The 18137-nt window shown below is 40.1% G+C and overlaps 1 protein-coding gene across 1 annotated transcript; it reads left to right on the plus strand.

Moving 5' to 3' along the window:
- The first annotated feature begins 4231 nt into the window (after nt 1-4231).
- LOC113774252 lies at nt 4232-10774 on the plus strand. Its single transcript, XM_027318808.1, has 4 exons — nt 4232-6021; nt 9754-9805; nt 10029-10154; nt 10619-10774. The coding sequence occupies exons 1-4, from the start codon at nt 4232-4234 to the stop codon at nt 10772-10774; spliced, it is 2124 nt and encodes a 707-aa protein (XP_027174609.1).
- The last annotated feature ends 7363 nt before the right edge of the window (nt 10775-18137 follow it).

Here is an 18137-nt window from a genome sequence, read left to right on the forward strand (position 1 = left end):
AGAGGTGGAAAAATAGCCGCAAAAGTCGAGCCACCAATGACCGAGGACGAAATCATACGCACTTTCATTAAAGCACATGATCCGCCGTACTTTGAGAAAATTTTCCGCATGACTGGATGTTCGTTTGCTATTGTCAATAAACCTTGAGTTGTGACTTTGTAAGAGCTGGAAGATTGTTAATGTCTCTGCCCTCAATCCCAATTGGATGCTTTACAAGGACAAGGGAGTAGTGGGAAAAAGTTGCAATTTAAGAAGAAAGAGGGGGAAGCTGCCTTCATCTGGGACCAAAACCCTACACCAAGACCCCGATTTCAACGCCAACCAACATATTCACCTTATCCCTACTATCCAAGTCCTCACCCTGTTTACAACACCAATATTATCCATCCTAGACCTCGCCCAAATTACACCAACCCGCCTACAGCCCCTTTCCAAATATCCCAACCTAGCTTTCAACAAGCCCGTCCTCGACCCCCTTACTATCAAAGAGTTCCCCCACCGAACAGACCCACCTATAATTATCCCCAACCTACTGAAGCCTACAATCAAAATCGCACCCGAACCTTCACCAACCTTGGCAGACCTTTGGATCAATTGTATGAACAATTAAAGGCTGCCGGTAAAATAGGCGTGATTCCCCCTCCAACTTACCCGTATGGCATGCCGGCTGGGTATAATCCACAAGCTACTTGTGCTTATCACTCAGGAGCACCTGGTCACCCCACGGCCAATTGTCGACTCCTTAAACATAGAGTTCAAGACATGTTAGAAGCAGGGAAAATCGTGATTAGGAAAAGAGAAGAGCAGGGACCGAATGTGAGCAAGAACCCCTTGCCGGAGCACGCTGATACTGGGGGAGTTATTACGGATGAGGAGGAATTTGAGGAGTTTGTTCGAAGCATGTCAAATAAGACAGACGTATTTGGAATAATAGACCAACCGTTTGTGATAGAGGAGGCATCGTATGAGGAAGATAAAAAGCCCTTCATTTGAGACCTAACCCCATCTGAAAGTGCGGCCTTAGAGCCTGTAGTAATTGAATTCCCAGAACAAGCGCCAGTTCTAAGCCTGCGACAAGTGCCGTGGAATTATAGTGAGCCTATTTTGCAAATCGGAGGAAACCAATTTTGAAGGAAGAAGTGTCTGCTGTTATGAGGTCAGGGAGGATTACCAGTCCATCCGCCGCTAGTACCCCAGTCCAAGGAAGCAATTGTGAACCAACTACCAAACCTGCAGTGACCGGAAAAGAAGCGTGGGATTTTCTCAAGAGGCTTAAGAGAAGCGAATACAATGTGGTTGAGCAATTAAACAAAATGCCTGCCCAAATTTCTATCCTAGACTTGCTTTTCACCTCAGACTTGCATAGGGATGTATTACTCGAAGTGTTGACTAAGGCTCGTATTCCCAAGGATATTTCGGTTGACAATTTCTCGCACATAGTTGGGAATGTACTGACTTCCAAACAAATCACCTTTTCTGATGAAGAGCTGCCTGCGGAAGGAACTGGTCATAACAAGGCCTTGTATGTAGCTGTGAGGTGCAATGGAAGAATGTTGCCTAAGGTACTGATCGACAATGGGTCTGCCCTTAATATTTGTCCTTGGAGCACATTGGTCAAATTAGGGCTGCAAGATGTCAAATTAAGACCCTCAGAGACCGTAGTTCGAGGATTTGATGGAGCCCAAAGAGAGTCCCTAGGGGAAATAAATTTGGTGGTCGAAATGGGGCCCGCTCAATTTCAGATAGCCTGTCAAGTTATGCATTTTCCTAGTGTCTATAATGTTTTGCTCGGACGGACGTGGATCCATAGCTCAGGCGCTGTACCCTCTTCCCTACATCAAATGCTGAAATTTATGGTGAACAACCAGCTGATAACTATTTTTACTGAAGAAGACTGCATTATAATCGCTGATTCCGAGCCTGAGGGGGATGGTAACCGAAATGCTTCAGTGTCTTCTTATCGTACAGCTGATATTGTCTCTGTGAGTTGGATAACAAGTGAGGAGTCAAAAGATGAAAGGATTCTGCCAATGGCCAGTGTTATGATGGCCAAAGAGATGATTCGTGGAGGATATGAATTCGATAAGGGATTGGGGCGCAATCTGCAAGGCATTCTGAAGCCCGTGGAACTCATCGAAAAGAAGGATCAATTTGGGTTGGGATTTCGTCCGACTGCTAGAGATATAGAAGAGATGAAAGCGCGTAAAAGAGCAGAAAAGGAAGGCAAGGTAGGTGCGCTAGACATTCCGCCATTACGATATACCTTTCCAAAGCCAGCTGAAGTCATTACATCTGAGTTTAGCCCAATTGGCGAAGTGGAGACAAGCTTGACTCATTTGTTTGTGGGAGCAATATCCGAAAATGGCCTGCCAGATGATGCTGAATTCCCAGACATTCCCGAAGGAGCTATACACAACTGGACCGCCGAGTACTTTCTCGAGCAAAAGGAGTTTCGGTAAATCTACAGGGGGTTGGCATTTGCTAAAGTTCATGAAAATTTTTTCTTGCATATGTAAATAGTTCAATGAAAACATCTTTTGCACTTATGTTTTAGCTTGTTTCCGCTTTGATTTGAAGTTTTATGAAAGTGCATAGTTTGTTTTATCACGCCATTCATCCATGTGTCTATTTGCTTATTGTCTCAAATTTCTTAATTCTTTCAGATGGCCAAAAATAAAATTATTTGACCCCATGGATATCACTGTTCTGGAATCCAATGATGACAATCTCTATATCACTCACGACTTGGAAGTCATGCAATCTGAATTACAAGACGAGAGCGATAGTGAGGAAGTGTTTGATTCTTTTTCAAAAGATCTTGAACAATATGAGGAGAAACCTAAACCGAACCTAGAAGAAACAGAAATTATCAATGTTGGCACTGAGACTGAGGTTAAAGAGGTACAAATCAGCATTCATTTGAACAGAAAGCAGAAAGAGGAAATGATTGAATTTTTGTCTATGTTCCAAGATGTGTTCGCATGGTCTTATGATGATATGACTGGCATTTCAACAGATGTAGTAGTGCACAGATTACCTACAAACCCAGCTTTTCCACCAGTAAAACAAAGGTCCCGTAAATTCAAACCAGACATGAGCCTCAAAATAAAAGAACAAATTGAAAAGCAGCTTAAGACTAATATTATCATTGTATCTCATTACCTTGTTTGGCTCTCAAATCCAGTCCCTGTTCCGAAGAAAAATGGAGAAGTGCGAGTCTGTGTTGATTTAGAGACCTTAACAAAGCCAGTCCGAAAGATGACTTTCCTTTGCCAAATATCCACATCATTCTAGACAACATTGCCGGACATGAAATTGAGTCTTTTTGTGATTGTTTCGCTAGATATCATCAGATCTTAATGGCCGAAGAAGATAGGGAAAAGACTGCTTTTATCACCCCTTGGGGAACTTTTTGCTATCGAGTTATGCCGTTTGGTTTGAAAAATGCTGGAGCTACCTATCAAAGGACTATGACTACTTTGTTTCATGATATGATCCACCAGGAGATGGAGGTTTATGTGGATGACATTATAATCAAAACCAAGAAAGCCAAGGACCATTTAATCGATTTAAGAAAGTTGTTTGAAAGGTTGCGGAAGTACAATTTGAAGCTAAATCCTGCGAAATGCGCCTTTGGAGCACCAGTTGGGAAAATGTTGGGATTTGTCATTAGCAAAAAGGGCATAGAGATAGATCCGGCAAAAATCAAGGCAATTCGAGACATGCCAATGCCAAAAACGCAGAAAGACGTGAAAAGTTTTTTAGGGAAGATTAATTTCATTGGAAGATTCATTGCCCAATTAACCACTACATGCGAGCCACTATTCAAGTTGTTAAAAAAGAATGTGCCGTTGCATTGGAATGAGGAGTGCCAACAGGCTTTTGACAAGATTAAAGATTATTTGTTGCAGCCTCCGGTCCTAGTGCCACCCAAATCGGGCCGGCCTCTGATCATGTACTTATCTGTGCTCGACGAAGCAGTAGGGTGCGTTCTGGGACAACACGATGATTCTGAAAGGAAAGAACAGGCCATCTACTATCTTAGCAAGAAATTCACCCAGTATGAGGCTCATTATTCATTTATGGAGAAAAGCTGCTGTGCATTGGCTTGGGCAGCTCAAAAGTTGAGACACTACTTGCTAAGTCATACCACTTATCTCATATCCCGCTCCGATCCTTTGAAATACCTCTTGGAGAAGCCGATGCAACTGGGCGCCTGGCCAAATGGCAGATGATTCTTTCAGAATTTGACATTGTTTTTACTTCACAAAAGGCCGTCAAGGGGCAAGCTATAGCCGATCATTTGGCAGAAAATCCAAGGGACGATGAGTATCAACCACTCCATACCTATTTCCCTGATGAAAAGGTTTTATTTGTGAGTGCCATCGAAGATATGAGCGAGCGGTGCCCCGAATGGAGGTTGTTTTTTGATGGTGCCGCTAATTCTGTCGGAGCTGGAATCGGAGCAATTCTTGTATCTCCAGAAGGGAAGCATTACCCCGGAGCTGCTAAGTTGCAATTCGCCTGTACAAACAATATGGCCGAGTATGAAACTTGTATTTTTGGTCTTAAAATGGCCTTGGAAATGGAAGTTAAAGAGTTGATAGCCTTCAGTGATTCAGATTTACTCGTACATCAAACGTTGAAACAATGGGTAACCAAAGATTCCAAAATTTTGCCATACCATTGTAATTTGCTCAATCTGGCTAGACAATTTCAAAGTTTGGAGTTCAGACATCTCCCACGAGCCCGAAATGCGTTTGCAGATGCCTTGGCCACCTTATCTTCTATGATACAATATCCGGACGAATTAGGGATCGAGCCTATCCGGATTCAACTTCAAAACAAGCCTGCTCATTGTTGGGTCGTAGACGATTCTTCTGGCAATAGTCCTTGGTACAATGATATTAAGGAATTTCTCAAAACTGGATCTTACCCTCCCGAAGCTACTGCAAATGACAAGGGTTTTCTGCGCAGAATGGCCTCGAAATTTTTCCTAAATGGAGAGGTATTATACAAAAGGACATCGGATTTGAACCTCTTAAGGTGCATCAACGAAGATGAAACTCAATACATGATGAAAGAGGTGCATAGCGGTGTTTGCGGACCTCACATGAATGGACATTTGTTGGCGAAGAAAAATATGAGGACGGGATATTTTTGGCTTACCATGGAGCGCGATTGCATAAATTTTGTCCGGAGATGTATTAAATGTCAAGTGCATGGCGATGTTATACGTGCTCCTCCCACCGAATTGCATAGCATGATTGCCCCATGGCCCTGCTCAATGTGGGGAATGGACGTGATTGGCACAATCGACCCTCCGGCTTCAAATGGACATCGGTTTATATTGGTAGCAATTGAGTACTTTACCAAATGGGTAGAAGCGGAATCATTCAAGCACGTGACAAAGAAGGTGGTGGCAAATTTCTTAAGAGATCACATCATATGCCGATTTGGGGTGCCAGAAACACTGATCACAGACAATGCCAGGAATCTCAACAATGACATGGTGGACGGGCTATGCAAACAGTTCAAAATCAGACATCGTAATTCTGCCATCTATAGACCGCAAATGAACGGGGCCGTGGAGGCCGCGAATAAGAATTTGAAAAAGATCATCCGCAAAATGATTGAAAAGCACCGTGATTGGCATGAAAAACTTCCTTATGCACTGATGGCATATCGGACTTCTATTCGAACCTCAACTGGGGCAACCCCCTATTCGCTCATGTATGGAATGGAAGCTGTGCTGCCTGCCGAGGTCGAAATCCCTTCATTGCGGGTTTTAATGGAGACCCAGTTGGAAGAGGCTGATTGGATAAAACAGCGTTTTGAACAACTGTCCTTGATTGATGAAAAGCGGCTAAATGCTATTTGTCATGGCCAATGTTACCAAAAGCGCATGGCCCGGGCCTATAACAAGAATGTCCATTTGTGCACATTTGAAGAAGGCGACAAAGTGTTGAAGCGGATTTTGTCAATGCAAGATGAGGCCAAAGGCAAATTCGCTCCGAATTGGCAAGGGCCGTTCATTGTCCAAAAAGTATTACCTGGCGGAGCACTTATTTTGGCAGAAATGGATGGACGAGCATTTCCTCAACCCATCAACTCAGACATGTGCAAAAAGTTTTTCATTTGATCATGCAAATTTGCTTTAGAAATTCATGCAAATGGCGAAGTGCAAGTCGGGCTATCTTCTTTTACACTTAAAACATTTTATCTCTATTTGTCCCCTTTGAGCCATCAGAATTGACAAATGTTAGTTTGATAACCCCTGAGAATTGCAAACCCCACACTGGGGCAAATTTATTTTGAAAGAGAGATGATCAAAAAAAAAAAAGGAAAAAAACCCCACACTGGGGCAAATTTAGTTTTTAAAGAAAAATGCAAAAAGTGAGGAAAATGCAATGAAGAAAATGCAAAGAGTGAAAATCCGATCAAACTGGGGCAAATTTTCCTCGATATCGTTCAAAATCGGAAATGATTTCAAAATAGTACAATCTCAGGTTATTTCACACCTCGCATCAAATTTGCTTTCAAGCCTCAACTTTTCTTGAACAACACCCCACCTGACCTCATTACAAAGCCCAAAGTCCTGGCTTCCGTCATTTGTCGCATTTCTATTAGCAAAATTTGATAATCAACTGGCAAGTGATGTCCGTAATGCCTTCGCCTAATCTACAAGAGAAGTGCATTTTACTGATGCCTGAAATCTTTAACTCATATTTCTGAGTCGATCATGGTCGAGATGTTTCTTTGTTCTTTAGGTGAAAACCCGAAAGGGCGCCTCTAAAAAGAGAAAAGAAAAAAGAGAAAGAGAAAAATAAAAAGAAAGAAAGAAAAAAAGAAGAGAAAAAAGGAAAAGAAAGGAAAAGGAAGAAAGACAAAAAGAGAAAAAAACAAAAACAAAAAGGGTGGGGGCAACCTTGGTGAAAACCTGAAAGGGCGCCAAGGCAGGTTTTCTTTACAAGACGAGCACGAGAAGGAACAGCTGGTGACTGGGTTTGTTTGGGTTCTCTTCGTTTTGCGCCACTTTCGTCAATATTGCATTCCGGAACAAAGATATCCTGAGATTCGAATATGGTGTCTGTTGGCCACAACTGTTTCATTTTAGATACTCTTTTGCAAATACATTCCTGTGGAATTCATTTTTTCCTCAAATATTTGTACTCATGTCATTTTTCATATTCCTCAAATTTTTGCATATTCATCCTTGCATGACATGTGAATTTATCATACATCATTTTTCTAACCATTGAGCTTTAATAAATGACACTTCCCCATGATTTGTGCAAAGCATACGTTCGGATTCAGTCATCTTTGAAAATGGTCGGGATTCAACGGAGCCCATTACACAGATCTCATAATATGGCTGAAGGCATTCCCGGTCAGTTTGAGAAGAATCAGAGGGTTTTGAAGTGATAAATCCAGCTAAATCAGATACTACAGCCGAATTGGACAAAAGGCATTAAAGGACTCATGTTTATACGATTCTCAAAGGGAACCGGGTCAAATGATGGCGGCAATTTTCTTATTTTTTTTTCTTTTCTGCAGAAAAATTTCATGCATAAAGGAAAACAATAACATCTCGCATTCAAGGCAAATAAAGGCAGGTCGGACAAGTTGCAAGCAGGTTTGATCAAAGGCACAACAAAACGGTGATGTAGAATCCACCTTTGACCTAGAAGCAAAGACGTAACCTTGAAATTGAAAATTTTAAATTTAGGCTATTTCCAGGTAAGTATACTGGAAATTCTCCGGTTTAACGCGGGTCAGTCCCGATTTTAAAATTCATGTTGGTCCCCTCGGGTCAGTCCCGATTTTAAAATTCTGTTCGGGTCAGTCCCGTTTAAATTCCTACTCGGGTCAGTCCCGATTTTAAAATTCATGTTGGGTCATTTGTACTCTCGGTCAGTTCCCGATTTTAAATTTTCAATGTTCGGCGTCAATCCGTTTAAATTTCCCTGTCGGGACTAGTCCGTTTAATTCTTCTGTTCGGGTCAGTCCGATTTTAATTCATATTGGGTGTCAGTCCCCTCGGGTCATCCCGATTTAAATTTTATGTCGGTCAGTCCCGTTTTAATTCCCTGTTCGGTCAGTCCGTTTAATTTCTTGTTCGGGTCTCCGAATTTAAATTTCATGTTGGGGTCGTCCTCGGGTCAGTCGATTTTAAAACTTCATGTTTGGGCGTCAGTCCCGATTTTAAATTTTCAGTGTTGGGGCAGTCCTCGGGTCAGTCTCCGATTTTTAATTCATATTGGGGCAGTCCGTTTAAATTCGTTCGGAGTGTCATCGTTTCATCCTGTTCGGGGTCGTCGTTTAAAATTCCCCTGTTCGGGGGCCGTCCGTTAAATTCTTGTTCGGACCGCAGTCCCGTTAAAATTCCTGTTCGGGTCATCCCGTTTAAAATCTTGTTCGAGTCAGTCCGTTTTAAATTTTTGCTCGGTCGTCCGTTTTAAACTTTTGTTCGGGTCAGTCCCCCGATCAATTTTAAACTTCTCGTCCGAGTCAGTCTCATCAAAAGGGGTCAGTCCCCATCGTTCGAGTCGTTCACAGCCAAATAACACAGGTAAGTATTTGGTGTCTACTTCTTTGTCTCAAGTTTTTTCAAAACTCAGACAAAGAGGGGCAAACTGTAGACACCAAATTTTTGGTTTCGAATTTTATCTTTTAAATTAGTTTAATTTTGGATTTATTTGCTCCAATTTTAGATTTATTTTGGTTGATTCCTGTTTCGTGTCTCTTATTGTATTTTAATTAGTTTACAAGCATTTGTTTTATCTACTAATTCGATTGAGAAAAAAAAAGGGGAAAAAAGGAGAATTATTACTAAAATTAGCATTTTTTTTTTATTTTTCTATTTTAGTCAATTCTTTACTTAATTTATTTTGTTAATTGTTTAGTTCATTTGGAAATAAAAAAAAAAAGAGAAAAAGAAAAAGAGGAAAAAGCAATGGAAAGTGAAAAATGAAAAATTTTGAAAAATGGCAATTTTGTTGTTTTAGTTCGTATATTTTGATGTGATATTACTTAAGTTGTAGTTTTTTATTATTATTTAGCTTTATTATTAATTTTTTTTACTTAGAAAAAAAAAGATAGATAGCCGCAGCATGCAAGCTGCATTTTTTTTTTTTGTAGTTTGCAAAGGACAGCCACGGATGCCCTTTGGAAGGCTAGATGTGAAGGCAAGGGTAAGCTTTCATCCTCACCATTTGGGTGAGGGTTTAGAAGGTTGGTGAGTGGATATAAAAGAGAAAATAAAGCAGCAGCCGCAAGGTTTTTAGAGGGGAGCTAACGGGAAGAAAAACGGAAAGCAAGAGAGAACGAGGGAGTTGGGTAGAGAGTGAACGGATAGAGAGCTAAGGTGAGGCTGCAAACGGAGAAGTGAGAAAAAGCGAGAGAAAGCAAGGTGGGAAAGGGGCAGTTGGCGGCTATAGAAAGAAAGGGCTACAGAGGTTCTAAGTTGACGGTGGAGAGCAGCAAAATCAGGGAGGCAAACAGGAGGGAGACCGATAGAAGCCCAGGTAGCTACCTCATCCAAATCTGTTTTGCATTCAAACTGAAGCTGCAAATCCAAAGATGGTGAACAGGTAGCCTTCGACCCTTTCTCTTGCCTATTTTTCATTTCATACGAAATCTGGTTGTTGGACAGATGATGTTTCAGGAGTTCCCTTTTTATTGTACAGCCTAAAAGCTGCTATCTTTAGTCGTTAGCTTGCATGTTTTTGTTGTTTACTGGTTCTGTCTCAGCTTCAATGCGTTTGAGGGTCCTTATTTGGGTCATGAGAAATCTGAAGTTGGGGTAATGAGTCGGTATTCTGCTTGTTTATGTCTTGGCCGAAAAGATATTGCAGAAAAGTTTTCCAACTTGGATTAATCTTCATCCAGAATTTTTTCCGACAGAAACAAATCTGTAGTAGGGTTTATTTTAGATCAATTTTCAAGGTAGAAATTTAGTTTCTTTAAGCTAGTGTCATGAATGCTTGTTTAAGCTTATAATTTCTGTTCGTATGATGAACGAGCAGAATCCAGAAAATGGTATAAAGACTTTGAACAAGTCTATTTCGGATGATTTCCTTATGTGTTGCTTAGCTGTTTTGGTTGTTTCTGTAATGTTTGATGTTGGCTTTAGGATTAAATGGAGCAAAATGGTAAGTTTTGCTTATTGGCTGGTAGTCCGATATGTGGGTTGTGGTAACAATGGTGAGTTTAACATAACCTACGCAAGTTTGAAGCTATGAAATTCGCAGCAAAGCTGTCACATTTTTCTGTGATGTTTTCTTTTCCGTGACTGGTTTGTTGGGCTTTCATACATGACTTGCATGCTTAATCTCATGCCGAAGGTAAGAAAAGGAAAGATTTGTGCTGAGTTTGCCTATTTGGGTCAAAAGAAATATTTGAATTACGCTTGAACACTGGCTAATATGAACCATCGAAACTGCTGAATCATTTGTACAAGTGTTCCAGAATTTTGCATGATATCTTCTTGAGTTTCCAGCTTGTTTGGGTCATGGTGGTGGTATAGTTAGTGGCTTGGTTTAGGGTTGTGATGTTGGGTTTTAAAAACATCTAATCAAAGCTGTGATAAAAATCTGAATTGGTAAGAAAATTGCAGCAAGCTTCATTCGTTGTTGCTGAAAGTCTTTTTGTTGCTGGAATGGTTTTTGTACCAAATTTGCATAGAAATCATCTTCGTTTTGGCTCTTGCATGTATGATGAAGTATTTGGGGATGATGAAGTTGATGGGAACTTGGGGAGGGATCTTTGTTGAGATAGTTGTTTAAAGTTTGCCGTGGCTTATGGCTGTTTGTCTTTGTTAGATAATTTCCAGATTTTGTTGTAGAATAGAGTAGACTCATCCAGCTGCATGATCTTATGTTGGGCTCCAAATCCTATGTTATCTAGTTATAATGATGGCTAAGCATTAGAGTTACATGAAAAGACTTCATTTATGCAAGATCACGTGTTTTGTTCTGGTTGCTATTGTTGTTGCTATAACAGAAGATAGGATTGCAGCAAGCTTCATACATGAATTGCAGAAGTAATGAAAGCTTTCTACGTGGGTTGCATGCTTTTGCATGAAAATGTCTAAGGAAATTGTTTTTTAACCCCCCAAGTCCCCTTTTGTTGCACTATGGCCCAAGTATTTGAATAATTTGATCGATTTTGTCCTTCAAAAAAAAATGTTTTTCTTGCTTTGATGTGTCTTCATTGTGATTGTGAACAGATTTTATGAATTTAGGATGAATTAGGAAAAGTTTAATGGTTTTCTTTCTTTTTCCTTTCTTTCTTGGAATTTATCGTTTTGATTTCCATTGATCCAAATCTTGGCTATTTTCATCGTTTAATTCAAATAAATAAGTTTCATCTCCTCCTTTATAAATTTAGCGTTTAATTTGGCGAATTTCACTTCGAGTCGCCAATGTTAGTATCTCGTTTTAGAATTCCTCGATTATTTCAATTAGGTTTTGTTTGCCTTAATTTCTTTAACATACATGATTTGTTAGGTATTTTCCGTTGTGATTAATTTTATTTCGTGTTTGATTTTTATCCTTACATTTAATTTTGTCTCGTGTTACTTAGTTATCAATTAAAGTGGTACCTTGACCCATTTATTGTTTTGGAGGGTAAATTAGTAATTTCACTTCATTAGGGCGTCGATTCAAGGGAGGTACACTCTATCCCTTATTTGCACTTCATTTGACCCTACGTGCTCCTACGTGTTATGTGAATATGCATGTCTACTTCGCTTTCCTTGCCTTTCTTTAATTCCTTGCATTTATTTCATTTACTTTTGCTTTTATTTAAGTTATTCATTATGGAGTATGTGTACACCTCTTGGCTTGTAATAGATAGGGTTTGGCGAGCAATTTGGTCCATTTTCCCTTTCCCTTTTGTTTTAGTTAGCAAATGTAATAGATTCATTAGTTGGGTTGCATGCCTATGTGTTATGTGTTAAGTGCTTTATTAGGCTCTTGCATCTAGTCGAGCATGCTAAGTGTTACGTGTTACGTGTTTATGAGTGTTTGGCATGTCTATTTGCTTTCCATAGCCATGGACGAATATGATGGATGAATGCACGTCACCACACTAGTCCAACGCTAGTAGTGGCCCCTTTTCCCGTCACCACACTAGTCCAACGCTAGTTGTGGTTCTTTGTTCCGTTTCCACTAGTCCAATGCTAGTAGGAATTCATAGAAAGGGCTAGTCCAACGCTAGACCCAATAGGCCATCCCTTTTCGTTAGTGCATACTTGTATGTTCACTACATTTCATGCATTTTTCTTAGTTTTATCATTTGGCATGCTCCTCGAACCCGTTTTCCCCTCATTTTAGGATTTTTGCACCTCATGTTAGTTGTAGGGTACATTTGCTTGAAGAGTCCCCTTTCGATAAGGGAAACGAGCGAGTGTGGCTCCACAAATAGCCTTAGCACGCTAGTTCCCCCTTCTAATCAAAAGGAAGATTAAAGTCACAAAGTTAGGACTCCCCGTTCCCGTCTTGATGCATTCCTATAGGATTCATGCATTTCATTTATTCGCTATCCTATACACTTCTACTTGATATTCTATCCCTTTTTTCACATTCTCACTTCACACTACTTTTGGACGTTTTCACTTAACTACTCACACTTTATACCATATCACTCGCACACATACACTTTATGTTATTTTCACATTATCATTCTTTACTCACCTTACCTTGTAAATACATTTGCACACCTCCACTTACATCCTATTATTTTTATCACTTTTCTCACTTCACACAAACTCACATTTTCACATGGCATGCATTCCACTCATTTTTACGTCATTTAGGATTATGTGTGACCTCTCCAAAGGATCATTATTGGGCTTCACAATTAATGTGATTGGCACCACTCAACCTTTGAAGAGAAATTTCCCCCATGTCCCCCTAGATCTAGGTTTTTACATTCATATAGTCATATCCAACACGCGATACATACCTTGGGTAGAAAAATTAGGAAAAGTTGGGTTAAGTCACGCAACTAGCCTTGGCTAGGGTGAGAGAGTGCCTTAGGCCTTGCCTTTGCCTTCTCCCTTATCAAATGTGACCCCCGATCCCTTTTTTTGGTTACGTAGACCCAAAAGTTCTTTAAAAGGGTTTATTTACTTTTTTCATTCAAAAACAAAAAAATCATTTTTGGGTGACTTGGTACACCCTAACTCTATACCAAGTGGCGACTCCATTTTGATACACAAAAACCCTTTTGAACTTTATATGGCCAAACCGTCGCATTTCACAATCCCACGGCCTTTCATTTTTCACTTTCACACACGTTCACATTCATATCTCACACACCACACTACTTCCACACCACACACATCAAAAAGTGGGGCGCGACACCGCAAGAAGACCATTCGTCCATTAAAGAAGAATTTCCAGATGAGTTTTTAATGGCAATTTATAAGTCACCATGGTATGTTGATCTAGTTAACTTTATAGCTAGTGATACCAAATGACTTGAATTCTCATCAAAAGAAAAAATTCTTAAATGATGCTAAACATTACTTTTGGGAGGAACCATTCTTTTACAAACATTGTGCAGATGGAATAATTAGAAGATGTGTTCCGGAGGAGGAGGTACATAGTATTTTAATGCATTGTCATACTCTTGAAACTGGAGGTCATTTTAGTACTACTAAAACCGTAGCAAAGATATGGCAATCCGAATTTTATTGGCCTACTATGTACCGAGACACTAGAAATTGGGTTAAAAGTTGTGATCAATGCCAAAGATCCGGTAATATCTCAAGAAAGAATGAAATGCCTTTGACTACATATTTGGAAGTTAAATTATTAGATATTTGGGGCATTGATTTTATGGGACCATTTCCTTGTTCATATAATAATAAGTACATCCTATTAGCAGTTGATTATGTTTCTAAATGGGTGGAGGCCATTCCTTCACAAACTAATGATGCTAAAGTTGTGCTTAAGTTCCTTAAGCGGAACATATTTTGCAGGTTTGGAGTCCCAAAGACAATAATAAGCGACGAAGGTAAGCATTTTTGTAATAAAATTATTGACACTTTGTTGCTTAAATATGGATGCAGGCATAAAAAGTCACTCCCCTATCATCCTCAAGCTAATGGACAAGCGGAGTTGGCCAACCGGGAAATTAAAATCATTTTAGAGAAAATGGTAAATCGATCAAGAAAGGAATGGTCGAACAAGCTTGAAGATACTTTATGGGCGTATAGAACGGCATTTAAAACGCCGTTGGGAATGTCTCCATATAAGCTTGTTTATGGGAAAGCGTGTCATTTACCTGTGGAAATAGAATATAGAGCTTATTGGGCCGTTAAAGCTATTAATTTTGATTTTAAATCTGCAGGTGAAAAGAGAATGCTTGAGTTAAGAGAATTGGAGGAATTGCGGTTGACTTCGTTTGAGAATGTCAAGATTTACAAAGAAAAAGTGAAATTTTGGCATGATAAACACATTCTTCCTAAGTGTCGCGCCCCACTTTTTGAATGGGATGTGTGTGTAAGTGTGTAGTGTGTGTGTGAACGTGTACAAAATGAAAATAAAGGCCATGGGGCTTGATAATGCGACGGTTTGGCCATATAAAGTTCAAAAAGGGTTTTTTGTATCAAAACGGAGTCGCCACTTGGTATAGAGTTAGGGTGTACCAAGTCACCCAAAAAATGATTTTTGTTTTTGAATGAAAAAGTAAATAAACCCTTTTAGAGAACTTTTGGGTCTACGTAACCAAAAGAGGGATCGGGGGTCACATTTGACGAAGGGGAAGGCAAGGATAAAAATCCAAGGCACCCCTTCGACCTAGCCAAGGCTAGTTGCGTGACTTAAACCAATTTTTCCTAATTTTTCTACCCAAGGTATGTATCGCGTATTGGATATGTCTATATGAATGCAAAAACCTAGACCTAGGGGGACATGGGGGAAATTTCTCTTCAAAGGTTGAGGGGTGCCAATCACATTAATTGTGAAGCCCAACAATGATCCTTTTGGAGAGGTCACACCTAAACCTAAATGACGTGAAAAATGAGTGGATGAATGCATGCCATGAAAAAATGTGAGTTTGTGTGAAAAAGTAATAAAAACAATAATGTGAGTGGAAGTGTGCAAAGAAAATATCCTTGAATGTAAAAAATATACTCCAAGTGCTAGTGGGCAAAATGCATATGTGCAATTTAGAGAAAAATGTGAAAGTGTCGGTGTGTAAATGAAAAAGTGCTCGTGTGCAAGTGAAAATAAAAGTGTTCGTGTGCAAGTGAAGATAAAAGTGTTTGTGTGCAAATGAAAGTGTAATGAGGATAAAATGATGGGATGGATTGAAAGTGCATGATCCTAGGGAATGCATGCATTTTGGGTACGGGGAGACCTAAATCGTGACTCAATTTACCCGTTGATAGAGGGAATACAAGCGTGCTAAGGCTTAGAAAAAGCCACACTCGTCTATATCCCATATTTAAGGGGACTCTCAAGCAAATGAACCCTATAACTAGCATGAGATGCAAAAATCCTAAAATGAGGGGAAAAGGGGCTCGAAGAGCATGCCAAATGATAAAACTAAGAAAAATGCATGACATGTAGTGAACATGCAAATATGCACTATCGAAAGGGACGGCCTATTGGGTCTAGCATTGGACTAGCCCTTTCTATGAATTCCTACTAGCATTGGACTAGTGGAAACGGAACAAGGAACCACAACTAGCGTTGGACTAGTGTGGTGACGTACATTCATCCATTCCATTCATTCATGGCTATGAAAGCAAGTAGACATGCCAAAACACTCGTAAACACGTAACACGTAACACTTAGCATGCTCGACTAGATGCAAGAGCCTAATAAAGCAATTAAACATGTAGCAACAAAAGCAAGCAACCAAGGGGAAGGGGAAATGGACCAGATCGCTTCTCGAGCCCTATCTATTACAAGCCAAGAGGTGTACACATACCCCATAACGAATAACTTAAACAAAAGCGAAAAGTAAATGAACTAATTGAAAGAAATTTAGACAAGGCAAGGAAAGCGAAGTAGACATGCATATCCACATAGCACATAGGAGCACATAAGGTCAAATGAAGTGCAAATAAAAGGGTAGAGTGTACCTCCCTTGAAATTGGGCCTCAATGAAGTGAAATCACTTATTTATCCTCCAAAATAAAAGAAATGGTCAAGGTACCAATTTATTTGGGAAAATTAAAGGAAATAAGCAATCACAAGCTCGCTTGGTCATAAAAACCCCAAAGTCATGAATTAAGTGCAATTGAAACAAAGCAGGTAGTCAATTGAAGCTAACAAGCAACGAAATTGTAAAATTAAAAGCTATCAAGGACCAAATTGAGAGAATGATGCAATTGATTGGGCCATAATAGAACAAGGGGAGACTTGGGGGGGGTCAAAGCCTAATTTTTTGAAAACTATTTCATGCAAATTCATGCAAGCTACGTGAGTCTCTAACTTCATGCATGCTTTCTTTTGCTTTCATGTTTGCTGCAAATTTCATCCAAGTTTCTGCGGTCCTAAGTACACCTTCGGCAAACAGAACTTACACAACATTTTAGCTACATCCCATTAAGCGTGGACAAACACTTGTTAACCGTAGAATTCTTAGAAAAACATTTCATGCAAGTCTTCATGGCAACCAGGAGGAAATAAATTTCGACAATTTCTTTCGCTGCTTTCTTTTAATTTCCGGATGCTTATCTCCGACCCAAGCATGCAAGCATTTGGTCCAAATTCCTTCAACCAACACCACAACTTCAAAACTAAACAACACTGACATAACCTCAAACTTCAAACATGCAAGAGACGGTAAAGGTACTGATGCAAAATTCTGGAAAATTACTCATGCGAAAAATGATTTGTGTTTTTCCAGCAAGCATGGGATTCTAATTCAGGTATTACAGCCCCCAAACACACACACCCAACACCTTTGTCCTATTTATATCATCCAACAAGTAATGAAAACCTAAAGGCAAAGAAAACAGCACACGGCTGAACTTAAGCTTCATCGACATTGCTGCAACAAGCCGAAGGCTTTGACTTTGTTGCAGCAGATTCCATTTCATGTGCAAACACAGTCAAACCTCGTTTAAATTCAACCAGCAAAAACCCTCAAACAATCTTCGAATTTTGCGAACGTAAGACATTGAGATTTCAGCATGAAAATCAGAATAGGGAACACGTACAAACTGGAAGGCTTAAGAACCATCTGACATGTGATTTCAGGCGCTGAATCGAACGAATCAGTCAAGGAAGTGTAATTTTCTTTTCAAAGTTGAGATCTTTACTACTAAACTACAGCTTAAGGATGAAATTAACAACAACGAATCAGATTTGGGAACCCAGCAAGCTTGTCATGCAAAATAATCAACAAAAGGCAGCAGCTTTAAACTATGATGCTAAAGAAAAAGGCTACTGCAAATCCCTCATCAGACTTGCAGATTCATCACCGAACAAGAATAGCCCAATCATTCGAACACATAGCCATGAGGGACAGCAAGCAACCCCATGAATCTCACAGGAACTTATCCGTAGGGAAAGCTTAAAAGTGAGGATACCTTACCACGCTGTTTCGATGGAAGGTTGGCAGCGAGTGTAAAAAGTCCAGCAGCTCCTCTCCTTCTTTTGGCTTGACCCTATCCCCCTGCTGTATCCTTTCCTTCTTCGTCCGTCCTCCCCTCTATCCTTCTGTCCTGATTTTTCTTTTGCCGTTTCTCCTATATTCCCCAGAATCTCAACCTCTCCAGCCGTCAAACCTCTGTTTCTTCCAAACTCCAGCAATCACCTCCCTTCCTTTTTAGCCTGAAAACTCCCTTTTCTCAGACTCCCGCTGCTGTTTCTTTTTTTCCCTCAGCCCCCTTCAAAACCCTTAGTTTCATTGCTGTTTTGGCCGTTCCTCCCTGTTGCCCCCTCTTGCCCGAAGCCTTTCTCTGTTTTCTGCTGTCACCCTCTCAATCTTTCTCCCTCTTTGCGGCTGTCAAAAAATCTCCCTCTTTTCTTGCCATCTCTTTCTTTATATACTGGAATCAAACACCCTAAACCCTCTGTCCTTTCTTCTCTTATTTGCAGCTGAAGGAGCTGCCTCAAAGTTCCCTTGCAAGCTGCGACCAAAACGCAGCTTGCATGCCGCGGTCCTCA

This window comes from Coffea eugenioides, chromosome 6 (genome assembly GCF_003713205.1).
Source record: "Coffea eugenioides isolate CCC68of chromosome 6, Ceug_1.0, whole genome shotgun sequence".
Lineage (NCBI taxonomy): Eukaryota > Viridiplantae > Streptophyta > Magnoliopsida > Gentianales > Rubiaceae > Coffea > Coffea eugenioides.